This window comes from Pteropus alecto, unplaced genomic scaffold (genome assembly GCF_000325575.1).
Source record: "Pteropus alecto unplaced genomic scaffold, ASM32557v1 scaffold166, whole genome shotgun sequence".
Lineage (NCBI taxonomy): Eukaryota > Metazoa > Chordata > Mammalia > Chiroptera > Pteropodidae > Pteropus > Pteropus alecto.
This window is the reverse complement of record NW_006439757.1, coordinates 3,642,502-3,661,874: the sequence shown is the minus strand read 5'-3', so window position 1 is coordinate 3,661,874 and position 19,373 is coordinate 3,642,502. Positions and strand designations below refer to the sequence as shown.

Below are 19,373 nucleotides of genomic sequence, written 5' to 3'. Positions count from 1 at the left end.
GAGAAAGCTATTGGAAAAATCTGGATTAATAGGAGCCTGAAATAATAGGATTTTCAAATGAAGGGAGGAAAGAAACAAAAATATTTTGAAATAGACAAAAGTATATGAACTAACCATTTGTGGGATGGGCTGTGTGTGGTAAGGGAGAAGGATTAATCACAGAACACTTCAGAATTCATTAATCACCTGTTTAAGAAAGCTATTGAGAAGAATGAGAGAGAAAACCTCTTCAGTCTTCCTTGTTATTTCCTTGGAAAAGGTGAAATGTTTAGTCAAAGAGAATGATTGGTAATAAAAATAAAGTTTGTGTTTTCTAGAGAATATGTAATTAAAACTGGTTTTCCAGTTCTTTATTCAGTACAGTAACTGATACTGAGGATGAGTATGTGTCCTCAGTTAGCTGAGCTTCCTGTGAGATCTGAAAATATCCCAAGTTAGAGACAGATTTGAAAAAGAAACAGTAAGATACTTCAACCGCAGAATTAAAATACAGCAAGTCGCATAACCAATATTAAGCTATTGTGCGAAGTATACACAGAAAATCGGAGTGCTCACCATAGAAACAATTATTATGTGAGAAAATGAAGGATGATTAACATTATAATAAATTTCTAAAAAAATAATGTCTGGTATATTACTTCGAATAAAGTCTAGTCGTCCTCCTTTTTAAAAAAAATGACTTGCAATTATTTTTGAAAAATTTAGTCATGCTTGTTTGTGAATAGCCAAAATTAGAGAGAAAAAGAAAAAAAATGTTGGAGTGTAATTATTAGTTATATAGGAATATTTTAATGCCACATGTGTAATAATAACTATTTGGCCTCCTTTGTCTAACATGTGTATATAAATATGTATGTTAGCATATTATATATGTGTAAACTCACTCATCCATCCATCATCACGGAACAGTCATTTAGTCCCGGCTATGTGTGGACCAAATAATGCGTTCAGTTTGGGAAATAAAAAAGATTATTAAATTAGCCCCTGGCCACCAAAAAGCATTGACTTGTAAGTGGACAGGCATGTAAAAAATATGATTCAAAATCGTAATGGGTGTGGTGTGGGCCATGCTTTGAAACGTTGCAACCTTTGCCTGTGAGTGTCACAGACAGCTTCTCTGAGGAGGTCATGCTTAGCTGAAATCAGAAGGATACATGAAAATGTGCCAAGTGGAGTGGTGGAAGTCATATTTTTGACAGTAAGAGATTTAAATCAATCAACGTTTTAAATATTGAGCATGGAATCCTTTACAACAAAAGTTGTCATTATGCCATTTCTAAGTATATCCGATGCAATGGACCGCTGTTAAGTGCTTGGAACCCATTAGTCATAACTTGGTGATATAAAGTACGTTCTTGACCTATGACAGGAATATTATTGCTGGAGTTGCTGTACTGAAAAATGTGATCATATTTGCCATCTGGTGAAACATGCTGTCTCGCCCAGGTTGAGGTTCACAAATGACTAAAGCCCTAAGTAGCCCACAATTACTCAGTTGCCCAAAGGCCCACAAGTAGGATGGAAAGTTGTCTGTTTCATCAGATCCCTGAACTGAAGTTTGGGGTGAGGGGCACGGTAAGTGGTCCCATTGCTTTGTCTTTTATTTTTCTTCATAGTTCGAAGTACTTCAGTTAACCAAAAAAGAATGGTTAAATATTCATGCCATAGTGTTAGATAATAGATAAAGTCTGGGGACATGAAGATTTAAAAACAAAAAGCTGTTTCTGCCTTCAAAGAGCTTATATTCTAAGCTTATTTTTAGAATTGCCCTAAACTATACAATATTTTAAAGATATTTAAATGTGTATTTTCATATTTTAAACTCTAGTTTAAATGAAAATGTACACAGTAATTGAAACCAAAATATATAAATCACTACAAGTGGCTAACTTATTGGACCTCAATTTTGCCTATATGTGTGATAATTAACATAGCTTTTCTTAACTAATGAGATTTGGTTTGTGTTTGGTTCTGTTAAATTAATGGGAGTTTTCTCACGCTCCCAAATGATTTGCTACTCTTGTCTTTATTTTTATTATTTTCTTGTTTATCTGTGAGAATAATTAAATTAATACCTGAAACACATGATTGCATTTTCAAAGAGGGAAATGGAGGCTCAGTGTAACAAGTAAGTAGATAAAAATTTTTGAATATTTGAATAGAAGTCATCAGGCAATACAAAAAAAAAAAAGCTATTCTATTTCTTCTGTCAAGAGAAATTTAAGAAAAATCTAGGAGAAATTATCTGGAGCAAAAGAGGAAGTGAGGATACATTTGCAACTGTTAAAAACTGCTAAATTTTCTAGTAGCACAGGAACCTATTAAAGGCTATGGTAGGAATGAATGCTGGATATTAAAGCACCTCGAAGGGCTAATTTTAACAGGATAAGGAAAGAAATAAATACGGAGCAAGAGGAAAATTTTAAAAGTGAGAAGAGGAAAATAAAACAAACCTAAGGCCAAAAGAACTCTGCCTAGGGACATTGCCCAGAATGGTGGATTTAGCCAAGTGGGCACCAAGCCTAGTATTTCTTATTTCCCTTTTCATGCCGCAAAATATGAAGTAATCGTCTTAGCAGGACTTATTACTGTGATCAAATCACCTAACAATCTGAAATGTTTCCTTTCATCTGAAGATTTTTGCTTTGTTTCTTGAGAAATGGCAGTCTTTTTTTTTTTTTTTTTGCCTCATTCCATAATCAGGATCTGTGGAAAATATAATCCCACATATCCCATAAACTTTTGTCATTGCAAATAAAAGCGAACACAAGAGCCAAAAGGTTGTTTTTATACTTTTAACATGTGGCACGAATAGAATAACTTGTTTCTCTAATTTCTGAAATCCTGAATTTCCCACGAAAGGGGTTAAATTATTTTTCTTTTGTCAAGATTTGAAATCTCAGAAACGTTAATGTCTATACTTCACTAAATTTCCATTAAATTGTTTATTTTAGTCTCCACAGAATATGGTTCTCTAGTGAAGATTGATTGTTTCAAAATTGCTATACAAATGCTTTTCAAAAAGATTTTATACCAGCTTTACCTAACTCTGTTTCTGGAGTCTGCATATTGTTTTAATGCTTTTAAAGTGGTCTAAGAGATTAATTGCATAGATTAAAAATGAACATCCTTAAAGTAAATATATGCTTACCTAAGGGTAATATAAAAATAAAAGCGGTATCAGTAGAATTTTACCTATTCTACCTATACACTTAATATGTATACCCTAATACACACATACGCACATACATATGTATATATGTACACACATGTGTGTATGAACTCCATGTATATACAAATATATATACACATATTCTATATAGTGATCACTGAAGAGATAGAAAAGCTTACAAAATAGCAGTAAAATTCCTGTTAGTTGTTTGAAACATTCTTATAACTTAAATGAGATAGTACAAGTGAATGAAAACCTAGAAAGTCTAGAAAACTAAGGAATTTCCTTAGATGTTAAAAACTTCTTCCATTTACTAAGCATCTTCTTTATGCTAGATCCCATTCTATTACTGCTTCTTGAAACCACTCCTTTTGATATTATATCTGATAAGGGATACAGGATATATTTCTTATCAGAAGAGTCAGATGGAGCATATGTCAAATGAATTCCCAAATGTGCTTTTGTGTCCTAAGGATGCCTTTTTTAAGGTGTATTGTGCTACACAGTAAATAAGAGTTTTGTCCTGCAAAATAGGATTTACAGTCTAGGGTAGTTGTAGGTCTACCCCATTTACCAGTAGGCGCTTTGGAACAGGATTTTCTGAAAGTGACATAGTTCGGAAGAGGTCTTATGACATTTCCGGCGGGAGTGGAGTCCCTTCCCTTGATGGGATTAAAGTTTCTCCAGGTCTTGGACTTGGACTGCAAGGTCAGAGGGCAGGCCTTGCGCAGTATGGCGCTCCTTTGTATATACTGCATTTGCTTGGCTTTTCAACACTGCCATTAGTGTATGTTTTTCTCCCATTTCATATTACACTGGCATTTGTAAGTTGATTTCCATGGATATTGCCTATAGACAGTTATGCTATTTAGTGATAACAGTGCTAATGGAAAATAATAAAAATTTCTAGAAAATATCGTAGTGGATAATGTTCTAGTAGCATGTTCTATGTATAAGCTGCATTTTTACTGACATAACTAAACGCACCAAAGGTAATATAATTTGGTTCTCAAACCAGAAAAAAAAAAAGCTAAGATTTAAAACATACTTTCTATTCTAACTAGTTTATTCTTTTATTTTGCCAAAGAGGAAGCTGAAGACTTGAGTCATTTTATATTGAACACCTATTTCCTTAAAATAATCAGTTCATCAATCAAGATTGAAATGTTCTGCTTATCTGTTTGTATTTTTTAAAGTTCCAATGTATGGATCTGTTCTTAAGTAGCCCTAAATAAATGTTAATGAGAATTTTTTGTAAAACTAATTACAAAGTAGTAATGAAGAGTACTAGAAGTGATGCTTAGAGTAGAGAGGAACACATTCCTCTGATCAATGAACTGACATAGATTAGCTGCCTAAATCTTGGCATTATTTCATTGTGTCATTGTAAATGGTACAATGTGGTGTTTCTATAAAAACGCATACCTATACACAGGTAGTAACTGACTGAGGATAGAAATTATACATTTCAACATGTGATCAGTCTTGGGAAAAAATGCCAAGCAAATTGGTGAGTTTTTATATATTAATTCATTTAATCCCCACAATAATAATAAGTTAATACATTTTCGTGCTTATTTTTATAAAGTATAAAACACTGACACGAAAATTAACTATTTATTATTTTTGCAATTTATTGACGAATCTGTCTTCTACTACAATGAAAGGAACAACTGTTAATAATAATAGCAAATGTATATGTGCTTATATTGTTCTAGGCAGGTTAGATTTAAGACAGTTATTCCCACAGGGAATAATGGCCAAGGAGGCTGGGGTCTGCCATAAACCAAAAGTAGTGATCCGTGTGACTCATCACTGTGTGAGGAGCTCTGGAGTCCACTGTTCCGTGAAGTGGAGTTTTCCATGGGTTGCATACGTGATTGCAATTATAGCAATTATTTAAAAACAAACAAACAAGCAAAAACAACCACTTACTGAGCAACATATTTGTTTAGTACTATTCTAAAGACTTTCTATACATTCTCTCATTTAATCCTTACAACAACCCTGAGAGTTAATGGTTTCCCGATTTTAAAGGAGAGGATCTGAAGAGTTTAAATCAGAATTCTCAAAGGTGGGTTTTGAATAGTGGCATATTGAACCAGATGTCTTTGTTCTGTTCTGTTTAACTAGATACAGTATTATGTAAGGATTAAGAATATGGGCTCTGAGGCCTACAACAATTTTCCTGCCCCGGCTCTATTACTCTTTGCCAAAATGACTTTTGTCCTTGTTACTTTACCTCTTTGAATCTCAGTATTCCCATTTTTAATATGGCATAGTAACAGTAGCTATGGATAAGGTTGTATTTGAAGACTGAATGAGTTAATATTTATAAAGTATCTGACACATAGTATATACACATAATGTTTACTTTATTACTATGATTATTATTTTGTACAAATGTTTTAGAAGTTTTGTTGAGCTTTTCATAAAAATTATAATAAATTCATGCTTTTTTGTCATTTAGTAATATTGTATGCATTTCCTCATATAATCTTTAGTTCATTGGTTAAATGTATTACTATGCATTTTTATAATTCTGTGAAGACGTTTTTCCCCTATTCAGTTTCTGGTATTTTGCTGTCATAAAGAAAAAAATATTGATATTTGTATATAGATTCTATATTTAGTCACTTTATTAACTTCTGGTTCCAAATGGTGTTTAAAGCAAAAACTGGAATAGTTTTTCTTTCATATCCCACACCAATTCTTCTTATCAGATCTACCTTCAAAATACATACATACAGCATGTAACCATTCTTTACTTCTACCTCCGCTAACCTAACCAAACTCCTAGCCACCCATCCCACACCTGATTATTTCCAAGCTTTTCCAGTCTCTGTGCTTACCCTACTAAGTCTGTTCTCAAGGGAATATATTATCAACTAAGGGTCATTTATTTTTCCTTCTATATCTATTACAACATTTGTTTTCTTTCATGTCTTACTAAAATACTAAAGCCTCCCCCTAAAACACTGAAAAGAGTGGCAAGAATGGCCAACCTGTCTTGATCCTACTGTTAATGAAAATATTTACTTACTATAAATTAATAAAAATATATTTATTTAATATAAAACTTGCAGTTAGTGTCTGTTAAATATGTTTTTATCATGATTTGAAAGTTTCTTGCTATTCACAGTTTATTCAATTTTTATCTAAGTAGTTGGTTTTATTATATTGGTTCATCATTTATTAATATGATTATATGGTTTTTCTACTTTTAATATTCTAAAAGGTCATTCTTATATTCATCTTTATGTTCATGAACTATATCTGTACTCTACCATGAAGTATTATATCTTTTAATCCACTGATGGATTTTGATTAAATTTTACTTGGGATTTTTGTATTTCCCTTGATTTATGAGTAGAATTTGTCTTAACTAGTAATGTTTGATATTACTATTTGAAAGAACTTTGACACAAGATTTTTTTCATCTACTAAAGATTTCATTTTTCTAATTTTATTGAGATATAATTGACATAAAACATTGAGTAAGTTAAGGTGTATATGTTGATTTGATACACGATTCCATTTCTTTTTTGTGGTGAAAACGTTTAAGATGTCTCTTAGCAACTTTGAAGTATATAATACAGTATTGTTAACTATATTCACAAGATTTAGGCTAGGCATTTTAGTATTTATTAGGGGGATGTCTGTCATTTTAATTTTTTTACAATTGCATATATAAAATTGGAATTAAATATTCCTTTAAAGTCAAATATAACTCTTCTATAAACCCTATACCATAGCATCTTTTTTACTGATAAATGTTTGACAATTTTTTTCATTTCTTCTGGAGTTCTTAGTAAGTGAACTAATAACTAATTTCTACTTTTTCACTCAACTTTGTTAATTTACTTTTTTAGTGAGTCATCCATTTCATGTAGTTTTTCAGATTTAATTAGCATAAAGTTATATAAAACATACACATTTTAAATGCATTTTTATCTATGATTATATCTTCTTCCTCACCCCTCACTATGTAAATTAGTGATTCATATTCTCTCTCTCTCACATTCTCTCTTCTTTCTGAGAACCACCTTTTGATTTTAGTTCTAAATTCTAATTTTGTTTTCGAATATGTCATAGTTTTTGTCTTTAATAGTTTTTACCTTATACTTTTCTTTGTCTTGCTTAATTTTTCTAGCTTTATAGATTGAATTATTTGTTATATATTTGAAGTATTTTTTTTTTAGTGATTAGGTAATTTTAATCTATTAATTTCCTACCACGTAAAACTTAACTGTATCTCACAAATAGAACTCTCCTATTTTTATGAGAATTTCTCAATCATGTGTCATCATTCAGTCTTCTGTAGCGTGTTTATCGGTTTGATTCAGACATTTCCTACATAGATTTTAAACCTTTTATAAAGAATGTATAGTCCCTAAAAAAATAAATATTACCAAATGAATTAAAATAAGTATCTATAAAATTTATATGCCCAGATTACCAAGTTGACTGATCAGTTTTATTTGAATGACCCTTAAAGTTTCTCTAGCCATTGAACAAGACCATTTGGCCAATTTGAACAAAGACACATAAATTCTTGCAGTTAGGACTCAAAATAAAGCAAATATAATCATGTAGGCATATTTTAAACATAGTACACAGCATCACTTGGCACATAAGAGCATAGGCTCTGGAGTTCGACTGTCAAAATTGAAGCCTTGGCTGAATATTTAGTCGCTATGTGACTTTAGTCAGATACTTAGTATGGAAAAATTTTATAACATAAAACAGACACAATAACAGTATCAACTTTTTATGCTTTCTGTGAGAATTAAGTTAATGCATAAAAAGCAATTAATAAATATAATTATTTTTTAAAATTAATTTCAATATAAATTAGAGCATGGATAAACATTTTGATGTTCAAAAGGGATCTAAAACTTATAGTCTGTAAACGAGTCGTATTCTGCTAAACTGAAGTGTAAGCCCATAAGCACTGTACAATAACCGTCATCTTATTAGTTTCATTACCTTTCCCAACAAGCTCAGACTCCAGCTGACACTTGCTGAGCTCAGCCTTTTTAAGATCCACATCTATTTGTTGGCAGGGTTTCACACTACCATCAGGTTCTGTAATTCATGGAGTAGATTTAATTGGCAAGGTTTAGTTAGTATGAACTGGAAACAGTCTGTTTTGCAGGGTTGGTTTATTTTTGTTGAAGGAAGCTGGGTGTCTGACAATTATGTTTACCAGTGAATTTATTTCTTTGGGATACTCCTTATGACTCTTAGGAGTAAGAAAGCGATCCTCATGCCCTCACAGTTTTTAAATTCCCACTTGAGAATGAAAATTTTGTCTACAATACCAGACTTGTTTGTTAAACATAAAAGAACATAAATCCTCCTGGGTCCCCAGGGGTATGTTAGAGAAAGGGAGTGATCATTATAAACCACTTAGCACTGTGTGCTCTGTATCATGTTGCCGTGAGAAAGTGATGTTTGATTGGCTCATAAAATAGGTTTAGTAAATCCTTTAAATACTGATGTGAGCAATTGTGCATGTTGGAAATAAATACCTGAGAGCGTATTATAAGATTACTGTGTCTCCAGAATAGTCACCTGGGCATGTGCAGATTTCTATGTTTAAGAATGGTTATGTTTTGTGATTTTACTTTTCTGTGTCAAATGGTTTTATCATTTCCCTTTCATTTGACTAAAGCCTACAGATATCTTTTGCCATTGATTTCTCTCTTCATTTTCTTCTTGATGTTTTGAACTATGTTATAGTATATCAACCAAGTAACTTCTGCACTGAATCTGACATTCTGCAAATGGCATTCTATCAGGAAAAAAAAGAAAACTTCAAAAAATGGGGAAGATGACATGATTTAATGCATTAATCTTTCTCCAACCACACTCCAAATTTTCAAACAAGCTAAAAAGAAATACGGTATCAAGTGGCAATGGTAGACCTTGACTTGGTCCATTTAACATGATCTTGAATATGATTTAAGTTAAAAAATACTATTTTTATAAGTGTATCTTTTAGCATTGGGATTTATTGTTTTGATAAAGAAGAAAAACTAAGTCTTAGTAAATAATGATATTATTAATAATTTTCAGTTCCATAGATATCTAAACAGTTGTCAGGTGTGACCATAAAATTTAATTGTAGAATAATTGTTATATGTTACCACTTCTGAACAAAATCTTAAAAATGCCTAATTTAGTATGAAACAATTAGTAGCATATGTTAAGTTTACTGTTTTATAAGCAAAGAACATAGTACTTTTTTTAGATGTTCATTTCATTTTAACCTTCATGGAATGTAAAACTGTAGATTTTTAAAGCACTATGATAAATGTATGTGCTGGACTTGTATGAGCATGTAAAAATTAATTGCCAGAAGTCCACCTGTAAATCCAGAAATTGTTATAAAGATCAGTGAGTTTTTTTTTAATGGCATCAAATTCAGTAGAAAAATCTTCATGAAAAAAGCAATAATGTACTTGTCACTCTTCCTTTTATTTGCAGGACAGTGATTTTTATATCAAGATATAAATTAGATAAGGCTAAGTTTAATACTTATTTGTTCCTTAATAAATTCTTAGCATTTATACTCCAGATATTTCCATGTGTAGTAAAAAACTCCTTTTAAATTTACTCCAGTGAAACAGTTACATGAGTTGTTAGTTTTAGGTTTGTTCCATGTGATAGTCTTTTCCCTTAAAATGGTTCTATTAAAAAAAACTATAATAGTTATTTTGAAAATGGTGTGAAGAAAATTTTGGCCACTACGTGTTTTCCCCAACCAGTTTATTGAAAATGACTCTATAATTGCCAAATCCAGCGGATACTTTTTGATTTTCATCTTCTTTGATCTTTCTTGGAATTTGGCATCACTGACCAGCTCAGCTTCTGGTGGATATTGTCTCTTCCTTGAGTTCTGTGCCATCACTCACAGTGGTTTTCTTCTTGTTTCCTTGCCTCTACTCTTCAGGATGTTTTTGTTAAAGGATCCTTTCTTTCTGCCCACATTTGAAATATGATGTTTTCCTGGCTTTCCTCAAATATGTGACGATTCTGTCTTTGTTACTCCCTCATTGCAACCTTTGTGGCTGTGCCTCATATGCTGCAAGGCTGACAAACTCAGATGCCTACATGGGCAAGCAATGTAAATAAATGAATATCATAGTATTAAAACAACAACAACAAAAAAAAAACAGCATAGAAAGGTGATAGGGATTTTTAAAAACTGTAGAGAGTATATCTCTTTGTCCCATTCCACTTAGTCTCAGCCTCATTTAGTGGAAAGAAATGAAGGCCCAGTGTTCATTCCTTCATTCATCAAACATTAATATAGAGTTTACCATGTGCCTGGCACGTAGGTGCTACAGATAAGGCAGCAAATTAAACAAAGATATATCTTCTCTTGGAACTGACAATTCTGGAGATCTGAGCCCTCATGGAGTCAGTGATTTTTGGTATTACCAGAACTTCAAGCTTAAAAAAAAAAAGTCCAGAAATCCAGATTTTTCTGTGAAATTCCACTTTTTAAAATGACGACTAAAATTTTAAAGAAACACTTCCTTTTAAAATTGTGCTTACCTGTTTTCAACATTGGCCTACAAAATAATATTAGATCCTCTGACTGAAATATCAAGTCCTTTTCACCTACACCGATTTTTCCAGTTTGATCTCTGTCTGCTTCTTTGTTTCCCATCCTCCATTCACAATCGACCATGCCTGGCCCTTTCTTTCTTCTTTTATATCTTATGGATTGCACTTCTTGCTAGAATGCATTTCCATTTCCCCCCGCTTCACCCCCGGTCAGTCAGTACTCATTGACAGCCCAAATGTTTCCTTGTAAGCTGACCCTAATCTCACTGTATAGAATTACTCTTACTCTGCCAGGATTCCACACTATTTCCTACATCCTCTCATTAGAGCACTCACCAAAGTGTTTTATGGACCCTGAGCCCAAAGAAGCTATAGTTTCATCTTTGTATCCTGAGAAAGCATAGCACTTTGCACCAAGTCAGTGCTTCATAAATACTTGTAGAGTGATTGACCAAGCCTGAAATCTTGCTCTTTGCAAACTAGCAGTGGTGGTGACCTACATCAGGCACAGAACAAACTATGAATAGTAGCTTTGTTTCACAAGTAAACAATCTTAATATAAAAATCACCCCTTGATTTAAAATGGTAGTTATCAACTTCTGTACCAGATATATCTGAAATAACTAAGCAGGTCTGTTCTACTCAACTCTTCTTACCCCAGCCCCACCATTTCCTGGTTCCACCACATACATACACCAAAATTCCTGGGATGGTTTTATTGGCTAGCTTATGCATTTGTAATTTATAACCCTGGACTTGTCACATAATATAGCAGAAATAGTCTCTCCCCTTTGTATTTGAGTTTTCTAATTTATATCTTTCAAACTCCCAAGGTTATATTAAAAGGTAGGTGTGGGGATAGGGGTAGGGATGTGAGATAGAGGTGAGGGACAAACTTTATTAAGTGGCAATTACATTTTAGGCAATACACATGTGCTGTCTCTTTTTCCTTTCTTAAAACATCTGTGTAAGTTAGGTAGCATTATCTTCAATTTAAGGAAGAGGAAAATGAGGCTGAAACAGGTGAAGTTACAGAAGAGAGTTCTGGATACTTCTTTAAGACAAAGATTTATAAGTATAATTGGTTCATTATATACGTAGTCTTTATTCAACAATTTTTTTTATCTATAAATTCAATACTACACAAAATATATTATTTTTAGTTATCTAGTACTTACTGAATTTAGACTTTTTAAAAAAAATCTACCAATGATTTTCAACTTCCCTTTTAACAGAAGTTTTGCAATGTCCCTTAGTATTTGAAGTAAAATTCATATAAGCAATCATCTGTGTGTGCAATCATTTAAAAAATAAACATACTGATCTGCATGATATATGGAGCTGATATAATAACAAAGTAATTGGCATTAAAATCACATATTTAAATATATAAATAAAAATATACACTAGAAAACTAAAAGGAAATAGATATTTGCATCTTTTAAGTGGAATCATGATAATGACAGCTATTAATTAATTTAGAGTAATATGAATAGGTTTAATTATTTTAATTGTGATAAAAATATTATAAGCAGTGTTCCCGTTACAAATATGTTTTTCTTTTTCAAAATAGGGAGTAATTCGTGGTAAAGTTCCAAAGTATTAAAACTTCTACTTATTTGATAGTTGAATTTCTGGAAAATTGGTCTGAAACTAAAACTGCAAAACATATTTGTGTTTATATGTGAGACAATATTAGGTTCCAGACTTAGATCAACAATAGCAGACATATCACGTACATGAATGTCCAGGGAACTACTTGAAAGGCATGGAGGGCATGGGACAAATACTCATTTTGGGACTTTCCATTGTCCAACATTCATGGATCACCACATCTCACAGTGTCCTCCTCACCCCCAACCATTGAGACAACCTAAAATGCCTCTGCAGATTTCTGAAACTTTCACTAAAGGGGCAATACTGCCTAAATCCACTGCTCTGTTCTTCCAAACCATAGTTAGCATTTGTTAAAAAATTTAATCCTTTATTCCTTGTGTTTAAGATTCTGTGTGTAGTGTAGTGCGAAATAAAACTATGTAAGAACTGATCCCTTTCTTCAAGAATTTAAGAGCCTAAGTATGAAGATGGATCACTTACGTATGTATAGTTAATATAAAAAAAATGTGTTTATCAAAAACAAGAAAGGTGATGGTGAGCTGAGAACACTACGTAGCGGTACAGTACAAAGTGAGATTTGAAGGATGTCTGTATGACAAAGTGGCTCCAGAGAAGCTTGCATCACACATGAGGAGAGGAAGCCAAGGAGCCTGACTAGGGCGCAAGAGTTACTGTCAGAAAGTAATGGGCAGTAATACTAAGAATGAAGATTGAAGTAAGGCTATGATGTCCAAATGGAGATTAAATTGAATAATTCATGAGTTCAATGTCAGATATGGTTGCTTCATACAAACTGTTTAAGTTTTGAGATGACTATTTAGTGAATTTGGCATTCATTAACAGTAAAATAGGAGGGCTTAGAATAAAAGACTCATATTTCTTTAGTTGGGGTGCATTTTCAGTGTATCTCTTTTTTGGAATATTTGATTATATTTTTCCAGTTAAATGTGGTCCATGGGTTCATTGCATGGAACTTGAATTGCCAAAATAGCAGAATGTGATTTTGTGTCTCTCTTCTTTTTTCCTTTCTGCAGGTATGATTTTGTAGAAGTTGAGGACCCCAGTGATGGAACTGTTTTAGGGCGCTGGTGTGGCTCTGGGACTGTGCCAGGAAAACAGATTTCTAAAGGAAATCAAATCAGGATAAGATTTGTATCTGATGAATATTTTCCTTCTGAACCAGGGTTCTGCATCCACTACAACATCGTCATGCCAGTAAGTACCACTTACAGTTCCTTTTATATAATTAGGTCAGTTACTTGTTTACTCACCCTTCTTGTTTTAAACAGGAGAATCAGGGAAACCAAAACAAAAACCTTTTCTCTAGCTTGATATTTTTTATAAATGTCACTTTAATTATCACAAATAACTTGAATTTCATCAATGTAGATCATTAGCCATATTAAATACCTTTTAATGTAATGAAATGAAATATGTTTTGTACAACGTTTAGAAAGTTGTATCATATGTGTCCCCGTCCAACTCACTGTCTGGTATGTCAGTGTTGATGGGAAATTACATAGGATAGACATAGAATTTTCTCTTGAGAAAAATAAGGAAATTTGTGTATTTATTAGTTTTAGCATTTAGGGATCACCATCAAAATCTGGGCTATATAATATCTTACTGAATTAATTTCAACTATGAGTCATACTAAATAATAAAGTATGATTTTGGTGACTCTTATATGATACTCTTGCCTTTTGCTAAATGTTACTCTGACTTTAAAGATGTAAATTTGAAGCTCACACAGGACTCTGATAGTTCTTATTTTTAAATTCATATACATTTTTTTGGAATGAATATATTGCAGAGCTTGAAAGCCAACACTATTTGGCATTAATAAAATTTTAATTAAATTCATGTCTGTATTGCCTTAAAAGTCCACACTTTTATGTGATATTTTACTTTTCTTCCTTCCCATTAAAGTGGAGTCATACTTTTCTGAACTCACCAAAAATTTATTTTCTAGATCTGTTGTATACAAATAAATATATAACATATTTTTCTTATTTTTTTCTGGAGAAAGGTAAACATTAAATATTAATTCTTTTCAAATCAATGTTTTAGTAAATATATTTTTAAAACTAATCTGTTTTTCTACTTAATATTTATCCTGCTCGTTTAATATTTATGGCCTTTCGTGCCTCCAAAAAGTTTTAGAATTCTCACTAGAATTTAAGAAATCTATTTTTTTCTCATTATAATTGTTATTGTATTTTTAGTCGAATCATGATTGCTTTTACCCTTTATTTTATATATTATTTCAAATATTTGTATCTATTTGTTGCACTACAACAGAATATCGAAAACCCTTTTGAATTTTTATCACATTCTGCTTGTAATAGTAATTCGGAAGTACTCATACAAATAGGATGATGTCATCTAGTATACTTTTTAAATATGACCAATTTTTTCACTATTTAAAATAATATAAAAATTGATATCTTTAATGATTTTGACAAGGTGAGTAGCAAATGAGTAGTAGGCACACCAGCACACACCACATGCTGCGGGCTATATGCATTAACATGTAAACTCTTATTGGATGTAAAAACAATGCACATAGCAATCTAGCAATTCATGTGTCAAATTTAAAAATATGGAATCGATGTTTAAATTTTGAAATTTAGTTATTTAAGTTACAGCTAAAAAACAGCGCAAACTGAAGTTCGAAAATGACAATTTATTCATTTAGTAACAATCATTTATTGTGTAAAACTGAAGTTAAGGGAGATAGCTCTAAAATATATGCTATAACTTTATCTTGTGAACCTTGATCAATTTCCTTATGTAGATTATTTAAGATATCCATATCTCTATTTTATTATGAAATACTTTTTGTCAGTACATATAGATTTTCTATTTCCTTTGTTAATTTCCAAAAATGTTTCTAAATTTAATAACAATTTTGTATTTAAAGTTAATAAAATTTAATAATTTCAACTAGAAATGAAATATGATAATAGGCAAGGATTTAAAAAATGCTACTTATAGGTAATACAGTGACACTGTGATTATTTATTTGCATAAAGCCACTAAGAATCTGTTTAATACACTTTTACAGAATCCTGCTTCACAGAATTTGTTTTTTTTGTTGTTTGTTTCTTTGTTTTAAGTCTAAGATGGCCTTGGGATCCATGGCTACATTTTCACAAAGTCGTAGAGTCTACATTTTCAGTTTGGGTTATAGCACTATGTCCTTAAATATTTAAATACAAAACAATTAAATTTATTATAAAACACATAATGGTAGGTCTTATGTCACAGCAAAGGTTTTATTTATCCCAAACTTGTGACACAAATAAACTTGAAACTGAGATTTTTGTATTTTAGATGAACTATTCTCTTCCTATTATATGAAGTTAAATTTGTATAAATAGCAGTCTATTCGCATGTTACAAAATAAGACAAATGCTAAAATGCATATATACCAACATCAAGAGTTGTCCTTTTCTGATTCTATGGCCACATGAATTATCTGTGTGTAACCCAAGGAGTTGTGTGGATTAAATAAAATATATAAAGATAAAAACACAGGGAATTTATGGGGCCTAGCTCAGTTCTGGGCACCATATAGGTTATTAATAAATGCTTAAATGCTGAATTGATCATACAACTTATTCACTCCAGGTTAATTCTCAAGGGATTCACTGACATTTGTAGTTTTATCTGTAAGTGTATGTCAGATTCATAAGCCTTGAGATGAATTAAAGAACTATAAGGACCTACTATAAGTACCACCCATCCTCTTCAGTAAGAAAGGCCCTACCGCCTGAGTTTGACCTGTTATCTGAGATTTACTGTGACAAAGACCAGAAACTGCATCTGAGACTTTAGGTGAACTATGTATCACTGACTGCATAACAAAAATTAAATTTAGTATATTTGTAATAGTTATTGAAATAGTTTGATAATTTGTAAATATGAACTTTTGTGGGTTGAGAATTGATGTTCCCCTGGCATCTATGGAGCCATGTTTTGTATGGCAACTAAGGTGCCTTGTGATGGACTGAGAAAAATGGAGATATGCAGAGAAATAGCATAGGAGACCTTATATTAATGAGCTTTATGCTTAGGAAAACAGTAAGCTTTGGGCTGGAAGAAATAAGAGAACATGACAGTTGGGCCCTACATTGCCTAATAAGAATGACTTGGTGATTTTAATTTGCTAGATTGCTTTCTGGAGTGATTATTGATGTATGAATTTACAATCTCGCAAGCCTTGATTCTTTTGGGTTTAAATTTATTTTGACAATTTATCTGCCATCTCTTCACTTGTGCTTTGTCTTGGTTCCATATATCCATCTCTCCTCCCTTACAGCCACTCATGCTAAATGCAGTACCTGCCCCCAGAAGGGCAAAATTTGATGAGTGAAAATTTGACAAGGGATTTTGCTTTTATGTCTTACAGAATGTTTTGAATTATCATTGTGTTTTGCTAAATGACATCCCTCCCTTACCTACTTCCCCCAAGCAGGGCAGCCATCCATCAATCTTATCTGTGTATCAATGAATGAAAGCCTAAGGGAAGAAAGTTTGCCCTTTGGAGAAGAGACTTAAAAGTTCTTGTGTCATTTGCTCAGGGGCAAGTGCCCCTCCAAACTTCCCTCTCACCAACATCTCTGATACTTTTTTTTTTTTTTTTTGCCAAGAATGGACTTCGTTATTAGCACACCCAGTTCCCTAGAGGCAATGGTCTCAGTGACTGCAAATCCACCTGTAAAATAAGACCTTAGAGGCCACTGGCCATGATGGTTTCTCAACTTTGTAATGATAAAAATGATATTAACCACAAGTCCTTAGCGGACTATTAACTTCCTACTTTGAGGTTTGTTACCAACCGCCTAATCTAATGCCAGACACATTGCAGCTGCTCATTAATATCTCATAGACATTTAGCCATTTCTCCTTAGAGTTAGCTAAACCCATATGGAATTGCACTAACTTTTCATTTACTATGTTACCTTCGCTGCTGTTGCATAATAGTGATGATTCATAAAGTAGAAAACTGAAGATTCACATATTTTCCTGGTCCTGATATATCAAGCTATTTTACTAAAAACATGTTTTTGCCCTACTTAAACAATTGAACTGTTTTGGGTTTTTTTGTTTGTTTGTTTCTTTTAATTTTATTTTATTATTTTCTTTTATTTTTATTGAGGAGTAGAACATCCAGCTGTCTAGGAATCTTAAAGAAATTAGTGCTACTTATGACATTATAACCATTAATGTATATAATCATCTTTACCTGCTTTTTGTAGCTAACTTAATGAATATTTTGCATCTATTCATGTGCAGAAAAAAACTGAGTTTAATCACATTTTTTTCTGGTACAATTATGGAGAAAGTTTATTTTAATATTTTAATATTTATTAAATATATCTTTAATATAAGAAAGATAATTTTGTAGCTTTTTTGGGGAGCATGAATGGATATTTGATTTAATGCTCCAAGGTTCTGATTACTGTGTATCTTAGTGATGGAGTTTTAATACATAAGGTAAAATTCTTGGTCTTTGCCACACGTGTTGCCAATAAAAATTATGTTCACCTTCATAATATGATTTACTCATTCTTTTTCCCTCAACTAATGAATGAGAGTATATAGTTAAACAAGGAAATACTCGCTATCTTAAATAAAGTGATACTGATCTAATATTGAAATATTATATATATTTTATATATAGATATACTTTCCTCTGTAATGCTATGATTTCAGTATCATTTTCAGGTACATTAAAATAAAATATAAAATTTATCTTTCAATTTTCCTATTTTAAATTGAGATTATAGGCTGTTTTGGTTTAGAAAAAATTTTAGCATAAGATATTTACATGAAATTATAGCTAGTTGTTCGTAGCTTAAAAAATAATACTAGATTTACATAAATTTAAATTTTTAGCATTTTAATGCTATTTTCAAAATTATTTTGGAAAAACTATATTCCCCAGTTATGGCCCATTAATAAATAATGAAAAATGAATCATGCAAATTGATGCCAAATGATATATATGCAGCTTTTAGACTGTGCATAAGGAGTTAATAATGTCTGATTTTTTTTTTTTTTTCATGCTAAAAGAGGGGGAAAAAAGGGACTGGTAGATTAGCAATGAGAGATTGTTTGGGAAGAAATGAAGCAAAACTGAAATAAAACAGTGCAAGCTTGTTTCTGTTTGGAGGCCACACACATTGAGAGCCCAGCACACATTTCAGATCTCTTAGAAAGAAAAGAAAATTTCTTGTTTAATTTTGGAGTAATTTATAATAGATTATGTATGTTTTACTCTGTGTACTGTAGCATAAGCACCATTATTTAAGAATGTTAAAAAACCTACGAAGACTGAAAAAAATATTTTCTTCAACTATCAAAAGACCTTATTAAACATTTTATTTTTAAAAAATCTCAGCCTTAATGTAAAAAATATTGCATATTTTTGTCAGACAATTACTTGAAAAAATACCTATTTTTGAAATAAAATGTACAAATCCAAACCTGAATATTTTTAGTGGTTTTATTCTTCATATATCTAGAACTGTTCTTCTTGAGTACATTATTATTCCTAATACATATCTTTTAAAATGTTGATAAGATCTGAAGATTTTTCTTTCTCCCTCCAATCTGGTTAACATTTTGAAGGATGATTAAAATACTACTGATTTATTTCCAAGTAGTTTATTGAATATAGTAATATTTTTTTAAAGAGTTTTAATCTAAGGTTTCTGATCAGAAGGAATAGAATAATATTTTCAACAATTTATTCACTCTCATTTTCCATTTAGTAAATGAATCAGTTTAGATTGAAAAAAAGTTACCACGTACCATTGACTACATATATTTTTATCTTTTCTTTATTGCCTAAAAAGGAGAGCATGAGGTGACCAGTGAAACTCATCTTTTTTTTTTTCTTAATTGCTTCCAAATTTGTTCTATTATTTGTATAATTTTATGTTTTCTTTTTTAATATATATAATCAGTGACACTTGTTTGGACATCACATATTTTT

At 31.6% G+C, this 19,373-nt stretch overlaps 1 protein-coding gene across 2 annotated transcripts in view; it reads left to right on the top strand.

The window, feature by feature from the left end:
* The window catches only part of PDGFC (platelet derived growth factor C), a 163,295-nt gene that overhangs the window by 100,488 nt on the left and 43,434 nt on the right, over positions 1 to 19,373 (top strand). For both annotated transcript variants that reach the window (XM_006916991.3, XM_015593315.2), the window contains one exon: positions 13,402 to 13,582. In XM_006916991.3, the coding sequence (XP_006917053.2) occupies positions 13,402 to 13,582 (181 nt within the window). The remainder of the gene's footprint in view (positions 1 to 13,401; positions 13,583 to 19,373) is intronic.